The sequence below is a fragment of the Electrophorus electricus genome, chromosome 3 (genome assembly GCF_041902795.1).
Source record: "Electrophorus electricus isolate QZ-2024a chromosome 3, ASM4190279v1, whole genome shotgun sequence".
NCBI classification, from domain to species: domain Eukaryota; kingdom Metazoa; phylum Chordata; class Actinopteri; order Gymnotiformes; family Gymnotidae; genus Electrophorus; species Electrophorus electricus.
Genome location: NC_137499.1, coordinates 3742792 through 3761704, shown reverse-complemented (window position 1 = coordinate 3761704; position 18913 = coordinate 3742792). Strand labels below are relative to the sequence as shown.

The following is an 18913-nucleotide window of genomic DNA, read 5'->3' as shown; positions in this document are numbered from 1 at the left end:
TCTTTACAATTACAGGATGCATCAAAGGCGTTTTTTGTTTTTTTTTTGCACCAACACCGAATCGCATTTGTTATTTTGATGAGCTTGGGGGATCATGGAGATATTCTCCGTGAAAATACCCAGATAAGCTGGTGAGCATCACAGCGCAACGCTGCCAGCTGGGTCCGAGCGGCTTACAGCTGGGCTGGCCAGGTTCTCACCCGTGTGCTCCGTGCTGTTGGCAGTGCTCCGTGTCCTGCGGGGGAGGGGTGCAGCGACGTTTGGTCAAATGTGTCAACACCAAGGCGGAGCAGGACTCTCAGGAGGAGGAGCAGGCCCAGTGCGATCACGAGCCCTGGCCAGAGAATACGCGCCCATGTAACCTGCAGGACTGCGACAGCGCCCCCTCTGGTGAGTGACGCACTGCAGGCACAGGGTGGATCTAGATTCATGCATAAGAAATGCCAGTGGAACCCATTTTCCCATAATGTTTCTTTGTGCATTAAAAGGTCGAAGGTCACTAAGGCCACCTGTGTTATGGTTCTCATAAAAGCGTAGTGTCTGCATACTGCATTCATTTGCATTTCAAGCAGGTGATATAAGCCTAAGCAATCCAAAGGCCGAAGTAGATATTTCATCAAACCATGAAATGATTGCTTTTTATTGGTATGCAAATTACTTGGCAAAAAGCATTCCAAGAAACACTCACTGGAGATATGACAGCAAGCAAGCAAATCACTTCAGTTCATCTGTGCTGTAAAGAAAAGAGGGCACAATATACAAGTACCGAACAAATTTATTTTAGGTGTTTTATTTGACTTTGATTATGGGTATAAACTCAATAAACTCGATGCATTTCTTTGTTTTTAAGTATATAGTATATATAGTGATGACAAGTTTTAAACCAGTTATTAATGGAAGGGCCGAAGCGGTCCCTGCCCACTAAACATTTTAAACTGTTATCCAGGGTGTTACTAGGGTTTTGTCTGTTTTAAAATGGAACATTGTATCTCACACAGTTGGTTGTGAAGGGTTTTCTTTGAAACTGCCAGCCAACAGAGTTTCTTTCTACTGCTTTGTTTGAGCTCATGGAGTGTCTGCTGGAAGCTGAATCAGAATTTAGGGGTGGTTCACTCCTCAGCACAGCAAGGGTAGAAATCACAGAATAATACTTCATCCAATAACTCATTTACAATTTGTTCACATTCATAACCTTCTGCAGTTTGACAGAATAGCAAATACGTTAATATATATTAAATTCACAATATTTTTGTACCACTATTGTGATGCTCCATGAATTCCATGTGAAATACATCACCGGACAGCAAACACACTTTCCACAACCAGTGCTGCATTCGGTCTGCATAAATAACAGCACTCCCCTCAGGCTGGGTGTCCTTCCTCATACGTCCCCTGCACAGGAGTCAGTCATATGTACAGAGATGGTACTCCATTGCCAAAACACTGCATGAGCCATATACACAGTGACGGTACTCCAGTGCCCAAACACTGCATGGTCATATACGCAGTGACGGTACTCCAGTGCCCAAACACTGCATGGGTCATATACGCAGTGACGGTACTCCAGTGCCCAAACACTGCATGGGTCATATATGCAGTGACGGTACTCCAGTGCCCAAACACTGCATGGGTCATATACGCAGTGCCGGTACTCCAGTGCCCAAACACTGTATGGGTCACATACGCAGTGACGGTACTCCAGTGCCCAAACACTGCATGAGTCATATATGCAGAGACGGTGTTCCAGTGCTCAAACACTACATGGACACAGAGACACCAGCAGGCTAATATGACATGCACAGGATGCTAGTTTAGACTTAAATTAGCTGGTGAAGTGGTGACACACTCACTGTAGCTGGAGCACAGGTTCATTCCAGCCAGGTTCATTCCGCCTTCCCAGTTAAGCATGTATAAAGAATTCCAGCGATCCTTATCTCACTGTCTCTCATTACATTAGTCTCGTTGTCTCCCAGCACATGCCAGGTCATTTCAAATTACTAATTGCCATCTTACACTTTGAAATGTAAATGTCTGTCAATATCATTTTGTCCTTGAGAATATTCTTCACATAGCAGTGCTGGCTTGGATTGGTTTAGTGGGAATCCGTTGTAATTCATTCATTTGGTTTTTATGGGTCAGCACATAACAGGTTGGAAATAACAGATAAAACATCAAATTTTGAATTAAGAAGCAGTTTGGAATTTTTTCTTATTTATATGCTGTCTAGACACATTGTCATTCCTATTTGTAAATGAATCCTGTTTTTTTTTTTTTTTATTACCCAAAGATCACAGCCTGCAAAAGTTATAATATACAGCAGTATTTAGAAAATTAACAAATATCAGTCATGACGTAGTTAGAAACTAACCAATATTGTGATTCTGTTCAAATTTTTGGCTGTATGGAAACCAGATTAGCCCTTTTTCTTATTATATTTTATTTCTTAATTTATTCTTCAGTATGTTTTTTGCTTTTTGAATTTCTCTGTTCTCAAAATTTTAGCAAAAGTAGGCATGCAAGGGGCCATGTCTGGCAACACAGTCAAAAGCTACATTTCCAACATGTCAGGTTCACCAGAACTATTTATGCGGAACTGCGCAATAGATCAATTTAACCAGCCGGGTGCTGGACTGTGGTCTGCCATGGGGACGTGAAGCTGGGCTTTTCAGCTGATCTCCTGCTGAGGTGAAGGAAGGAAAGCCCTCCTCCGTCTGAGCCGCATCCAGACCTGCTGCCTTCCCCCAGCTCCGGTCCAGGAGCCTAGCAACAGCTCTGCCGGATCGCGGCCAGACACTGTGGATGGTCTGACTGCGAGTGTCCTGGGGCGACTCGGTTAGACTACAAGACTGCTTAGCCATGTCCTGACTAAGGGAGAGGATTCAACAGAGGATACACTGTCTTGAGGCTATTTAGGAAAAGCAAACATGAAGGAAGGTGATTGTTCTAGTTCTGTTTGTTATGTTTGAACCCCATTGGGACTGCCACTCAATTTTGTTGTAAAGATTCCATTACTGTCATTGCGCAATCTACCTTAAGGTGGAGATTCAAAAATAGGTTTAGAAGAACATGTCAGCACTGGAAGTTTTGCAACATGGCACAATAGCAGTATTAGACATTAGATATTAGTCATTATCATCTTAATTCTTTCATTTTACTCTGTACTCATCTTACTCTATACTTGTTGAAATAATCAGCATCAGCCAATATTCTTTTTCCTGGCATCAGCTGTAGTTATTTTCTTTTTCTTAATATTGTCATACATTAAAAGTATTCACATTATAATAGTATTTATTGTAGTAACTGGGGTAAAGGTTTTGCAGTATTAACTATAAATATGTTTTAAATACATCCCCAGCATTTTATGAACAGCTTTTCCAGGCATGCTGCTTTGAGTTTCATTTGAGGACTCATTGGGCAGTCGGGGAATGACCCCCAGTGTTCCAAGGAGATTAGTATTATTATCCAGTTTCCCGGAATGACGCAAACCCCCATTGTTTGGTGCATCTGCTGCAGTGGACTATTGTCCTCGTGTGAATACTCAATAAGCCTGTGTTTTAAGTTTTTTTTCTTCCAAAATATTTCTTGTATAGTTCTTGTGCTGCTCTGTGTTCAGTCTATAAGACAACATGTCCATGGACCATGACACAAGGAGACTCAGTCATGTGGTAATTGCACCCCTAAGAGAGGCATGCCTATTGTGTTGTGTGTTTACCTGTCATTCACTCAGCACCAAAAGAGGCCCATCTGGGAACGAGCATGTCTGGAATGACGATTGGAAACCCAGTCCCTTTTACGCATCCTAAGGAGACTCTCGTCAGTACAGCTTGACTAATTGCATCCTACTGAATCCAGATCACATCCTGGCTTAACAACTGTCTTGACAACCACTTGATATCAGCCTTCTTTCTTTCCAGGCGATGAGGGTGGTTGTGGTTGTATTCTATGAATATTGATTTCCCAACGATCTTGTATAGACACTGTTCTTCCCTTTTCTGGCCTTTGTGTTTTAATGGCCATGGGTTTACTGTTTGAAAGCATAGTGCGAGACTGAGAATAAACATAAGGGACTTTTCTTTTATCCAGAGACCTCCTCTCTTCTGCTATTCCTACAGGATGTAGGTGTGTGGGGGGGGCTGAGTTGTTGCCATCTCCCAGGCTACAGGGTGGAAAATAGAGTGGAAAATATCACGCAAGTAAAGGAAGTGGATCTCTTCTTTTGTGTGTGTGTGTGTGTGTGTGTGTAAGTATGTGTGTGTGTGCTTTGGTGCACATCTTAAATCCACACACTTACTGCTAACTAACAAGTGGCAATCAAAGAGCTTTGCATAGCCGTTCAACTACGGAAGTGAGCCGTGCGTTGTCAAACTGTCTATGGTAAAAATAGCCATGCATTGTACATGAGAGTTGCAGGACGTGCCTTCCTCACGGATGCAGCATTGTAACTAGCTTTGCCTGTTGCTTGTATCAGCGCTCTCAGGGACAGCTGTGTGGAAGAGCCCTCAGCGGGACGCTAGGAGCCCACTGACGGGACATTAAAGCCCTGACAGCCCGAAGACACGTCATCCACCGTCACTGCACGAAGAGAGCTGCGTCTCTGCTCCTTTGGGCAGTCGCCACATCCACACATATCACAGCTCTGAACTAGGCGCAAAAAAATGCTTCATACAGTAGTGAGTGACTCTTTGATTTATCCTGCCAGTGTCTGTTCTGGCATATTCTTACAGGTGCCCTGCCGTGTGGATGCATTACGTAACATCATCATTCTGTACTCTTTGGTCGTTGGTTCATTCTTACATGGTTCCATCTGTAGACTCCTATGACGCTGTAGTCAGAGCAATACAAATAACCCAGCTGCTTCTGCAGACTTGGACTTTTGTTGTTCTGTATTGTAACAGAACAGATTGGCAGCTGACCACAGCAGAGGCATGCCTCCTCCAGAGGAGGAGAGGGAGTGATCCGGGAGTGCAGGAAGCGCCCCAGAGGGTGAGTGGGTGGTTTAGGTCAGGAGCGGGGGGGGGGGGGGGGGGGGGGTTGGATGGGGGTGCAGTGTGGGAAACCCCTCCAACTATGTCAGTATATTCTGTAACCTGGCAATGCCGACATTGTCGACAGGCCTCGCACTGAACAAATCCTTCTGTTGAAAGGGTAAGCAAGGAGCGCGACAAACGCCTGCAGTTGCAGACAGAGGATTTGTTCACTAGCAGCCTAAAGGTGTCTACACCATCTTGGCTATCTTGAATTGGTTGTGGAGGACTTTTCATTCCCAATCAGTCTCGCACATATTGCATAGTCGGTAACTGCTGTTGTTGGTTTTATCCATTTTGTGGGAAGTGTTTGGCTTTGGGTTGTTTGCGCATATTTGTTGAAATGTTGCTTCGAGAGACTTCGGGAGAGGTAGTCTGACTGGATCTTTTAAAACTATGTTACATTAAGCTGAGACTTTAACTTACAACTTGGCACAAACATGCCTACACCGTGTACTTACATAATACCCTCACATGTGGCTACTGAGGCTTTATTTATGTGGCTGTAAACATCGACGCTTCTGCCGGTCAGTGCAAAGGTTCTGGACTACCATAAATGTCAAACTAAAACAGCAAGCGTTTGCTCAGCAGCTCTGGGGTTAGCAGTGCTTCTGATATCAGCATCTGCACTTCAGATGTCATAAAGCCATAAATGGCATAATTTTTATGTTAAGAATCATAAATCATCGTTTACATGATATCTGTTTTTTTCCCCTTTAGCAGCAGTACTGTACCATAAAGCTCGTCCAGTACTTGCTGCAGATTGCCGGCTCGTGATTATCTGGAGCCAGTTTAGCCGCTCAGTCAACTCTCGGAAGAAATTCAATTCAGATGCCTGACTGCCGCTCTTTCTTTAAAGTAGTCACTGCCATGCTCATGAGTTATCTCTCTGCTCAGCTTTTAATTATCCACATCTTCTAAACGTTTCTAAACTCATACCATTCTGAAATTGGATCTTACCCTGTTGCTGTTGCTCTCTTTCAGTACTGTTTCACTTTTACTGAAAACATGTTGATGTTTATATGTTTCTATTTATGATGTTTCTCTGTAGTAGTGGTTAAACGCGCCGGTACTTTCTGCAATGATCCTTTTTATAGAGTACTCTTTAAGACCAGGCCTCCTTCACAAGAGTTCTGTGATTTTCACACTACACATTATTACACATAATTACACATTAAATTAAAAAATTACACATTAAATTTTAAAAAAATGTCTTGTTCAGTTTTCGCCCAGCCTCCCATGACTGGCAGTGCAGTGAGATGAAGTAGAACCAACTGGTGTCGGGCCCTGCTAGTGCCGCCTGCACTCTGCACAGGCTCTGCCGTGTGTCTGCACAGCTTCACACAGCCTTGCTGGATGGCATTTCAGCACGTGTTTTTTATTTGATGTGTTGTACCAGAATAGCCTGAAATTTCATTAAGATGAGAAGTTATTTTTGACTTTACTTTTACTGTTGGTGGGTTCAAAGATATCTGAAAAGAATATTCCTATTTTTACTTTCAATATTAATTTTTTTCAGGTTTGTGAGAAGAAATGAACAATGTATTTAATTTCTTAGCTACTTTGTTCTGGTTTAGATGGATAAAAAAAAAAAAATTCTGCTGAGAAAAAGTGTTTAATTAAAGACATGCTCCAGTGTTTCAGCCTAATCTCTATGTACTCCATCTCAGTCAACTATCACGAAATGTAATTAAAACATGTCTGCACTTTTAAAAAAAGATCAGGAAAAACAATGTATGAAGAAATCTGGGTGTTGCAGACCCACCAGTTCATACCTGCTAACATATTTGAAGCCCAAAAAAATGTATGGAAGCTTGCATTTAGTCTACATCAGTAACCTATGCATTCCAATTAAAATCTTTCATGAAGTTGTTCCTTAGCCTGGACACAGTAATGTTTTGTGTGAACTGTTGGTGCTGTTGGTCACCTGGGGATAAGGTAGTTTGACTGCAGGCCAAAGGCCCATGCAGAAGAAGCACTGGAGTCTAAAGTCACCATGGCAGTCATATCCTCACCTCATGCCTTTGCTCTGTGGTGTGAAACTGGTTCTTTTTGGGATTGTGAGGTTCACCATTTGTCTTCCAGGTCAGCTTTGTTTACGGGATCGTCTGACATTTCGTCTCTGCCAGACCCTCCAGCTGCTCGGTCAGTGTTACCAGGCAACGGTACGGACTCAGTGCTGCAAAACATGTGAGCAGCGCAACCGTGGCAACGACCGTGCTACTCGCCGCTGAAGTGCAAGAGGAGTTTAAAAAGCAAAGGTTTTAAGCCAGGGAATGTCTCTTTCTCTCTCTCTCTCACACACACACACACACACAAAAAACACAAGTACAGTTGCAAAGAGCCAAGGCAACCCAGGGCTGGCTGGTATGTGAGTCAGCTGGGGTGTCGCCTATGAGCTGCGGGACTGGAGCCTTCTAGACCTCATCAGCGTGAAGTTCTGGCCCACACTTGGACCACACAGGTGGTGCTGGGTTGTCTCCATTTGCACCCCCGAATGAGCAGTGCTCCTGTGGGCACGGAGGAGTTCAAACACCATCTCTTTAGTCATGGAAGGAAGTCCGTTCACTAAATGCAGTTTTAATCTTCTTTGCAGTTGTCACTTTCGCACAGAGCAAAAAGAATCTGGAGGGGCAATTGTCAGGGCTAAAGCATCTTTGAAACTCTTAAGTATTCATTGCCATCTTATTTGTCTTTTTGGGGTTTTCTTTGTTTGTTTGTTTTTATTTAAAGCAGACAATGAGTCTCTCATGGCCAAATTTCCAGGTTTTCCTGAGAAATGTTTTTGGGATTTGACTAGCATTTTAGTTTAGCGTAGATCCATTAATTGTATTAATTAAAAGAGGAACTGAAGATTAGTACTGGTTGTAGCTGTTACCTAACAAAGATGCATTGGTGCTACAGAAATAACCTGGTGCTATACAGGCAGATATCTGCCTATAACTGAGTCTGGACTTGCCAGATTAGTGCCTTTCTCTACTTGAATTCTCTTCAAATACTATATAGTAGAAAGAGATTTTAATGTTACAAAGCATATTCATTGTAATTATTAGTATGGAATATTCATTGGGAGTGGGTCACTGCAATCAGAGGTTGTCTGACAGCATGTCAGATTTTTTAAATTTTATTTGTGCTCCATTGGATTGGTTTGGGAAACTATTTCTAAATGTTACATTATAGTCAGCAGGTTTTTTCTTCAAATTTAATTTGTAAAATTTGCAGTATTCAGGTAATGTGTTATCCAACGTAATATTGTTTTTCAGTATTATTTATATTTTGGGTAGTACTTTTTTTGGAACAATTGTGCAGTAAATGTCCAAAGTTATAATGCATCAGTTTGTATACTGCCATGTACGAATATATATGAATACATTGATTCAGCTACAATTCTTATGAGCTATACACATCAAAGGCCTGAATTACTTAAACATTTGGTACAAGACAGAGCCAAAGGAGTAAGAGGGCATGTGGTTTAGCTTGTCAAAAATTGAGTTTATCTTTCACTTTTAAAGGTTTCTTTATTGCCCTCTTTTCCCAAAGACTGTAATCAGCCGCTTTCGTGGCACTGCCCAACCTACCATTACTGTCACTCTTAAATGATGTTGGCCTTACATTAGTCTGTGCCATTTCCCATACGTACATGTAGTGTGACCTTTTAGCTGTGATGAGCTATGATGGCCTTCTCAGCTTCAAAGCTTCTTGGTCGTGCTGTCCCTTTGCCAAGATCCACTGAAGAGAGAAGAATTGAATTGGAGATGATCTTGAGCACTAATGAGATTTTTTTAAGTTAGGAGACCACGTCTCATTCTCTAGTTCTCTCTTCGGCATATACTGTCTGCAGATTTGCCTTTGCTTGGTCAGATTTGATGTAATGTAACAGTAAACATACTTGTTCATTTGTGAAGGCTTCCTTTGCCAGTCTGCACTGAGATACATTCAGCCCATACCCTGCAAACAGCCCTCGTCAGGATATATCAGTAGGAACTGGAATGCAGCTTCTGTTTTTGATTGTTTAGTATGTCTGTTTAGAAAAAGTCTAAGCTGGCTTTTTACGCCTTACTTACATCTGACCATTCCTCTTTCTCATTATAGTATTTTCTCATTGTATTCTCTTTGTCAGCATCAAGTTTCCATTTTGGGGGGGGCGGAATTTGGGGTTGAGGCTTCAGGACACAAATGTATGCATTTCCAATTGTGCATTTTGGTAACACCTTACATTTTGTATCACTTTGATTAAATGGTCCTTAAAATTAAAATTGTGCTATGAACTGTTTATTGAAATTCTACACAGTTTAAACAGTTCACAATCAAATAGGATTTTAAATGAATTACTGTACTTAAGAAACAATAAGAAAGATTCAATACTACTATGAGGAACTTCAGAGCAGTAATGTAGTGTTCCAGCACTGTTTTCTCTAAAAACTGAAAGAAAAAATTAAGAACATGTTAACCTAAAATTCAGAACCTTGTCTCTGAACAGAAAAGGTAACATATACGTAACAAACATAAAGAAATAAATGTATTGAAATTAGATTTATTATCTCTGAATAAGGGAAACTAGTACCTAAAAGAACTAAAAGGACTTCCAGAATAAGTGAGAATATCTCATACCTGCCAGAATTGGCTTTGTAAATCTTTAATAGAGTGTCTTGGCACGGGTGCCAAACTTTGAAGCTCAGTGAGTAAGAACTAAAGCACTATTAGTATTACACAAGTGAGTTGTTGCATTGCAATGAGGGCTCCCTGTGTATCTGAGAAAGTGCTGGGCACAGTGTGACTTTGAGCATCGTGTGACAGGTGACTTTTTGAGGCTCTCCTAACTCTTTATTTTATTAGTTTAAATGAGTCATTTAGTATTTGTGTGGGAGAACAATTCTCAGAAGAAGTTCTGGTTTTCAGTCTGTCTGATGTTTGAAGCAGATACCTTAAAGTAGTGTGGTTCACATGCTTTTTAGAAGTGATCAGAGATCACTTTAGAAGTGATCTCTAGAAAAGGGTCCAGAAGTCAGGAATTACTTTATAAGTAGTTCAGTTTGTAGAGTTCTATCCATTATCAAATAACTATATCTACATGTAAACGTACTGATTAAACTACCACCACCACCGACGCTACCAAGACCGCCAATACTACTGCTAGCACTGTGGTATGATAATTGATCAAAGCTTTAATAACAGGTTCGCCATGCTGTTTGCGATAATAGAGATAGTCTTATTTAATAGTGCATTATTTAATAACTTAAATAACAGTTGCAGTAGTTACGAACCATTTAGTTGCTATGAATTCTAAAATTTACCTTCCGTCTATAATAAGAAAGACAGTGCCCCCTCCTGGACAAATTGTAGGACATTTCTGTCCTCTGCTTTATGAGACGTTCTCCGAGTTTTTTTTAGTCTACTGATCAAAGTCCTCCTAATGAGCTGTATCATATAAATTAAAATCGGAACATAACTACAGTGCCGGAGATGGACACTCCTGAGATATATGAGTTTATAATATCATTTAAGTGGATGACAAAAATAGAACAGGTCACAGAGTGAAAACTGAGATGAAGTTGTGAAATTGTTAAACATAGTGCGCTTTATAGTGTGTGGGATGAAAAGCAGATAATATTCCTTTGGAACATATTGATATCTCAGTGTGGAAAAGAACTGTTAGCTATTCATTCATAGCACATGCCTACATTACAGGCATGCGCTCCAGAAATACACTACTGTAACGGAGCAGGACGTACAGAATCGCTCGACGGAGACAGACGTCTACTGACACACATTCACGATACCGGCACTCACATTTAACACAAGTAGTGAACACAAGCATTGCTAAGGTGAACAGAGGCACAAACATAAAGACGAAGAACACCAACGACTGACAATAATGCATACACTAACAACGGTTTAAATACTTGCAAACGAGACAAGACTAAACCGATGACTTAGATCACGTTCAAGGAGGCTGCTACTGACGGTGGCACTGTTAATCTGGAAGAGTATACAGCATCAGTGACTGGCTACATCAGCAAGTGCATTGATGATGTTACTGTCTCCATGACCATCACCACACGCCCCAACCAGAAGCCTTGGATGCCTGCTGAGGTGCGCATGCTACTGAGGACCCGTGACTCAGCCTTCAGAACAGGTGACAGAGAGGCTCTCAGGAAAACAAGAGCCAAACTGTCACGTGCGATCAGGGAAGCAAAGCGCACACACGCACAGAGGATCCATGGACACTTCAAAGACACTGGAGACACACGGCGCATGTGGGAGGGCATTCAGGCCATTACTAACTACAGGAAAACATCACCTTCCTGTGACAGTGATGCCATCCTCCCAGATGCACTGAATGACTTCTATGCACGGTTTGAAGCGCAGAACAACATTGCAGCAGAAAAGTCCATTCCTCCGCAAAATGACCAGGTGCTGTGCCTGACGGCGGCTGATGTGAGGCGTACTCTGCGTGGAGTTAACCCACGGAAAGCTGCTGGACCAGACAACATCCCGGGTCATGTGCTCAGAGAATGTGCTGACCAGCTTGCAGATATCCTGACAGACATCTTCAATATCTCTCTGAGCTGCACCGTGGTCCCAACATGCTTCAAGACCACCACCATCGTCCCCGTGCCTAAGAAGCCCACGGTGTCGTGTCTCAACAACTACCGTCCCATCGCACTCACATCCATCATCATGAAGTGCTTGGAGAGACTCGTCATGAGACACATCAAGACCCAGCTTCCCCCTTCTCTGGACCCCCTGCAGTTCGCGTACCACCCCAACCGCTCTACAGATGATGCCATCTCTACCACACTTCATCTGGCACTCACACATCTGGAAAAAAAGGTAAGAATGCTGTTCATAGACTTCAGTTCAGCATTCAACACCATTGTTCCTCAGCATCTGATTGGAAAGTTGAGCTTACTGGGCTTGAACACCTCCCTCTGCAACTGGATCCTGGATTTCTTGACTGGTAGACCTCAGTTTGTCCGGATTGGGAGCAGCACTTCCAACACCACCACAATGAGTACTGGTGCTCCCCAGGGCAGCATACTCAGCCCTCTGCTGTTCACACTGCTGCTGCTGACTCATGACTGTGCAGCGATGCACAGTTCGAATCACATCATCAAGTTCGCTGATGACACAACCGTGGTGGGTCTCATCAACAAAGACAACATACAGCATACAGAGAGGAGGTGCAAGAACTGATGAGCTGGTGTAAGGTAAACAATCTGTATCTGAATGTTGACAAGACAAAAGAAATGGTTGTTGACTTCAGGAGAGCAAGGCGAGATCACTCCCCGCTTGCCATTAATGGCTCCTTAGTAAATCGTCAAGAACATCAAGAGGTACCTTCTACAGAGGTACTGTAGAGAGCATCCTGAGCAGCTGCATCATTACCTGGTTTGGGAACTGCACCGCCTTTGACCGCAAGACCCTCCAAAGAATAGTGAGAACAGCTGAGAAGATCATTGGGGTCTCTCTTCCCTCCATCACGAACATCTAAATAACACGCTGCATCTGGAAAGCCACCAACATTGTGAAAGACCCCACACACCCCTCACATGAACTGTTCACCCTTTTGCCATCTGGAAGAAGGTACCGCAGCATCCATTCCTGCACCTCCAGACTGTGCAACAGCTTCTTCCCAGAAGCCATTAGACTCCTGAACTCTGGCTAACTCCAATTCCAATTCAGATTCCAAAATGGGCACTTCTATACATGCTTATAGACAGACACAAACACACACACACACATACGTACATACATGCATATCTATACACACACACACACATTGTTTTGCATCGGACTAGTGCTGAAGTCAAACCTCACACCAATAAACTATGCACTCCTGTTGCCGTCTTGTACATTATCCTACTTGCTGCTAGAGTACTGTACTAAACCAGCGCTGTACTCTGAACTGTTCTGGCTGCTACCGGTGACTGCTATGTTCAGGGTAGCATGTCACTGATTCCTATGCACAGCTCACTTTACATATGCCCAGTACTGTGTACTGTACTAAATTGCACTGTATACTCGTTTTGTATTTTGTATTTTGTATTTTTGTATTTTGTATTTATTATTGTTTATTTAATTACATTTTGCACTATATTGGACTGTTTGCACTTGTGTAGCATGTTGTTTTTATGTTGCACCATGGTCCTGGAGGAACATTGTCTTGTTTTTGTTGTGTACTTGTATATAGCTGAAATGACAATAAAACCTCTTGAACTTGAACTTGAACTTGAAGTTGTTGCTCAACCTGTAACCCTCTAACTGCTGCAACATCGGCCAGGGGTGAGAGAGTGTGTGTGGGTGTGGGTGTGTGTGGAGTGGGGGTCCCTGTCAGCATCTCACATAAGCATGTGGAGAGCTCGCTGGAACTCTGTAGCATCCTAATCAGTCACCTTCACATGGTGACCTCCCTGCTACCTAATACACAGTTGTGCTTATCGAATTATTACACATTACCTAAAAAATACATTGGCTGTATCGTCGTTGTATTGTATTTTTAATCATTTACAAAAATCTGAAAATTTGAATATTAATATTAAAATGCTTTTAACTCCATAACCTACAATGTTTTGGAGATAATGAATTCAAGAGTGATTAAGTAATAACAATGCCTTTCGTTTGCCACAAGACGGTAGAGGGTGTTTTAATGCAGCAGGAAATCATCCCATTCTATGAGGCAGTGGCTGTTCAGACAATGGGTTGCTTGACCCATTGTCTATGGGTGGTTTATGGGTGGTGAAGTTAAAACATTTCAGAAGCAAGCGCTGGTACTAGTAAATAATCATGTGATATCTGGGTTGAAAACTAACATCTAACAGTAATATTCATTAAACTGGTTTGATAAGCTAACATATGAGGTGTCTAGGGACATGAATTGCTCCACATTTGCCTGGCACTAAGACAGCACGTTACTTATGCTGGTTATTGATATTCTCCAGCAGAGGAAAAGATCAATAAAGGATGTCATGTAGAATACAGCTCAAATTGAAATACTGAGAATTGCCTTTGCATTAGTATAGCGTCTTTGCCTTTACAAAGAGAGATAGTGTTTTAATTTAAAAAAAGGACACACTCTGTCATTGATGCAAAGCACCACTGTGACACTGACATCTTGTGGAGAATTTCCTGCTTCCTAACTGTGAGTGAGTGAGTGAGGTGTTTTGCATATAAGAAAAAATGCACTATCCGGCATGTTATTTTGTCTGATGTATGATGCTAGTTCCTCAGTGTACCTATAGCAATTATGTCAAATACACTGCAAATAGAATGCTGATTCAATTTCAATATATTTCATTTATGTCAAATATTTTGGAAATGAGACGGTGGTCCAATTCTCCTAAAGTATTTAATGTAAGGGTTGGCACCAGGCCGAGGCCCCCTCCAGCCACCAGAGGGAGGCGTCGTGTCGACCACACTACTAATCAGGCTTGATGCCCAACAGCTGGGCTAGACCTTATATAAGCCCAGTGACCCAGTCATTCAGTGTTGAGGCTTTGCTAAAGTTTCGAGCCAAGTTGTTAGCCGGTTACTTCAGGTATCGCGGTCTGTGAGCCCTTGTTTCTACCCTGGGAGGGTGTCTGTGTTTTTACACATCCCTTCCCCTCTCCAGTTTTCCCCTCTCAAGTCTGTCTCTCTCCTGAGGCTTCCCTTAGCCATTAAAGTTCCTCCTCGTTTTCTGGTTTTGTTTGGGAAGTTTTAGTTTGGTTTTCCCAGTGCATCGGGGTTGTTCTTCCTGTGGCATCCTTTTTTCTCCCCTTTTCCATGGTGGTTAGTTTTTCCTTTTTGTTTTACCTGTTCCAAGATCTAACTGTTCTCCACACGGCCCTGCAATCTTTAAAGTGTGATTGCTCACCCTGTAAGCTGTCCGTATCATCGCCTAGCCAACCTGGGTTTGAGCCCACCTTACATTTAAAGTAGCTTAAACTTACTGGAATTTAGATGTCATAATATATTTAAAGTAGTTTAAGTATCAGGTCATTCTTATGTTCTGTGGGCCTTATGCTGTCCACCTTTATATTGCATATAATAACAATAGTCTTACTTTCCCATGATCCTTAGTTGCCCAGTTCTATAGATGTGCTCTGCCAGGGTCCTATGATCCCCAGCTTTATATATCACATAATGGTAACCTAAAAAGATGCTCCCTAGATCTGTATTAGATTACATGAGCTTTTGTAGAAACTTGTCAAAGTGGTCATCTGTCATCAATCCCCAGCTGGGATATGCGAGGCCCCACAAACTACATATTGGAGCACAAGCCTCCTAGGTGAGGAGAAGTATCTTGGGGTCATGAAATTTCATAGATGGGATATTGGAGGCCCCATGATTGACCTATTCAAGCACCAGACCTCTAGGTAGGTGGGAACAGGAAGTAGCTATCCAGACACGCCTGAGACATGGGACCTGTATCTAAGTGCTCAGCTTGACCTCCTGACCTTAACTGTGGTATCATCTTCCAATTTTGAAATTTAGGTGCTAGGGCCTTATATTACAAAAATGGCCCCATATTACAAAGAAGGCTCAGGGCCATAATTTTGGGACCTTTTGACCTAGGGCCTTGTGACATAAGTGGCACAGAGGAAGCAAGAGGTGAGGTTGAACAGATATTATTTTACATCTTAATAAACAAACAAAAATAAGTCTCACTGCTTCTGCTGGATCAGAGTAGTGTTACACTGATGGACACTCATGGTCTCGTCCGCTAATGTGCAGCGCTCTCCTTCCCAACCTGTAGGAGTATAAATAGTGAGAGGTCAAATAAGGAACAGGTGTCTCCTATCAGATGACAGGTGATTGTGAGCAGGGCAGGTAAGTGGTATGGTCCTTGTCTAGAGTGGGCATGTCCTTCCTGGTAGGGGACCAGTCTACCGTGACAGGCTTCAGTCCTGGTAAATGCCACCTTCCTAAGGCTGTGCATGCCAAGTTTGGGGCCGCTAGGTCACACTGTCTGTCAGCTCTGGGAATGCTAGGTTGACCTTTCAAAAGCATGTGGCCTGTTTGAGCAAATGGAAAAAGTCAGTGTATGCAGACCTTTTGATCTAGGACCTCAGAGTACTATAATTCAGAGTACTATAACTCTCTTTAGGCCTAGAATACGCATGCCAATATTACAGTCCTCAGGTGGCATGACTACTGTTTAGGCCCTTGTAATGTACCCGTCTGGGCCTTAGGCCCCTCTAGGAAGTGGTAAGCCTCACAGTTGACCTGTTGGAGAACGGGTCCACTTGGTGAGCAAAAACAGGAAACTTACACCCTGTGAAATTTACATTTTTAGAGTCACTGAAGTAGATAAGCATGCATGGGAAAAAAAACCTGCGCATCAAATATGACATTCATGTGAGAAAAAATATATAATCATTATAATTTAAAGATGACCTGATTTGTTGATGAGACTTTATGTTGGGATTTCAGATTTTCATTCTCTATAGTCCAGACCCGTTCAGAGGTTTGAAACTTCCCGAGCCGCGTGTCTGGCGCACTACTTAAGCGCTCCAGCGGGAGCGGCGGGATCAAATGGAAGGGGCGTATGGAAAGCCAAAGTGGTCAAAATTTGCCTCAATCGAAACGCCTTTTATTTGTAAAACGCCGAAAAAAGCGTCGCTTTTTGGATGCTTTTACGCTGCAAAATATGGCGCTATTTTTCACTGCGTCGTAAAATGTGTTGAAAAAAAACATCAAAAACACTGTTTTTTCTCTTTATATGTCAGTTGAGACGCCCTACAAAGTGCCACTTTGACTGCTCCAAAATGCCGTTTTTTAATGCTGTTTTGGCATGCTTACAACACCGTTTAAAATGCTGTTTTATAGTATGATAATGAGCTCTGCCTATTGGGTTTGACAGCCAATGGACTTGAACTTTCTTCAGCCAATCACTCACAAACAAGGTCAGACCAGACTTAATCGGCTGATGAAGCAGAGCTCAAGTTTGTTTATTTTTGGGACTTACATATGTGTTAATTCCCTCAAGAATTTATTTATTCATACACTTAGTAGCTAGCTAGAAGTTTAGTAGACCTAGCAGTAGCGACCATGGTTAGATACTTCAGACATCATACTTTAAGTGGGCAATTACTTTAAATTAGTAATTGGCTAAGTAGTTAGCAACATTTCCTACAGCTGGAAGATGGCGAGGAGGAACTTCATTTTGCCTTGTAGATGGACACAGAATGACAGCACTCAGCAATCCATGACCCGATGTAATTCAATCCAAATTAATAAGGTAAGGGCTGTTTTAAATGAGTTAATTGCCGAGTCTGTTAAACTGGTAAAATACTAAACCAGAGACAACTAGCTAACTGATAACTAGCTGCAAAACAAAGCTCACCCAAAGGTAGCTGTAGTTGGCCAGTAATGAGTTGTTTCTAGCACTGGACTGAAAGCAAGTTTATCTTGCAGGAACAAATGCATGTTTGTGTCGAGCTTGTTGCCTAGATAGCTATCAGAGCTGCAGGTTGGTAGTGTTGTTATAGCAAATGCTGACTTCAGACTTTTGTTTTGGTTAAAACTGAATGAAAGGGGAAGAGGTTATCGCAACAAACTCAAGAGGGATGCCAAACAGCAAATATGGATAACGGCACTCTTGGTCTTGGCATATCCCTGTTTTGTACCCTTGTGTCCTTACTCCAAGTCTAGCACTGGGCAGTCGGGACCCACCGTCTCTCAAAGTTTCAAGAACTGCCTGGTCAAAGCTTCTGAGTTTATTTGGTTACTTATTCAAATTTGAGCAGTGTCTGTCTTCAAATGGGTGTTACTGAGTATTCCCAACTTAGAAGATGGCTAGTAAGAAATAGTTTTGTTCTTTAAAAACTATACAGATTTTAAGAGGAAAAAAAACTTAATTGTAATTATCTATATGACAATGACCATCTTGAAATTAAATTATTGCCACAGGCCTTGATATTTGTTGAGAGAATCTATATAAAATGTGATTTCCCCATTCATTCTAGTCCATTTGGCTTGTCTGTTCTTTTTCTGAGTTATTAAATATTACACAGGATTTTTTTTAAAAGAATGTTTGTTTGGTGTGCCCTCATTTGTTTTTCTGTTTGTCTCCCATTCTATGTGCTGTGCACATGTGTTCTTGGTCAGGTTAGTCCCTACCACAGTGGAGTCACCTGCATGTCAGAGATACTCCTGCTGTGCTTGAAAACAAAGGCCTCACCTGTATGATCACCCATGCTGCTGAAGAGGCTGGAGACTTTACTAATTAGATCATCAGCAGCAGCAACTTTATTCTGTCTGGTTTGGTGACTGTGTCCTCTGTGCACTCCAACTACAGCAGTTTCACCCTCTGACAGCTGTGATGGACTTAATACTCATTATCACTCTTTTTAGATGACCTCACATTACTAGATGCTCACACATTACTCAGTGGTCTCTTCTGATTAATCTTAAGATTTCTGTTTAATGCCTAAGCTATCTATCTCTATCTGTCTGTCTCTTTCCTAATATGTTACTAATTACTATATGCTCCCATCTTTTTTCTTAAATTGGCTCCTATCTCTCATTGCTTTTTTGCATTGCTTGTGATATCTGGTGTCTACCAGAGGATGGGATACACTTAACCTCGAGAGCAACCAAGACTCTCCATGATCTGAAAGGTGTTTTTCTTTAATGTTGCCTTGTAATTGGACTCTGATGTCTGTACAGCTGGTTTGTGATTACACCTGTAATGAAAACTACTATACAAGTAAATTTGAACTGAATGATACATGGGCAAGCTCATGAAATTAAATAAATGTAAATGAAGTAAACAATTTTATTACCACAAGGAGTCTGTTTATTAAACTTTGGAAAAGTTTCGCTTGAGGTGAATTTTGACCAATTTGGCTTTCCATAGGGGCGGGGCACCTTCCTGCTGGATGAAGCGCTATATGATACTTAAC

At 42.0% G+C, this 18913-nt stretch overlaps 1 protein-coding gene across 4 annotated transcripts in view; it reads left to right on the top strand.

Moving 5' to 3' along the window:
* adamts7 (a disintegrin-like and metallopeptidase (reprolysin type) with thrombospondin type 1 motif, 7) overlaps positions 1-9291 on the top strand; it is a 39321-nt gene extending 30030 nt beyond the window's left edge. For 3 of the 4 annotated variants that reach the window (XM_081709868.1, XM_035532376.2, XM_081709867.1), the window contains exons 23-24: positions 225-390; positions 7110-9290. In XM_081709868.1, coding sequence (XP_081565994.1) covers positions 225-390; positions 7110-7258 — 315 coding nt within the window. In that variant the 3' untranslated portion in view covers positions 7259-9290. Of the gene's footprint in view, positions 1-224; positions 391-7109 lie in introns of all 4 variants that reach the window. The other variant, XM_081709869.1, reaches the window with a different exon arrangement.
* The last annotated feature ends 9622 nt before the right edge of the window (positions 9292-18913 follow it).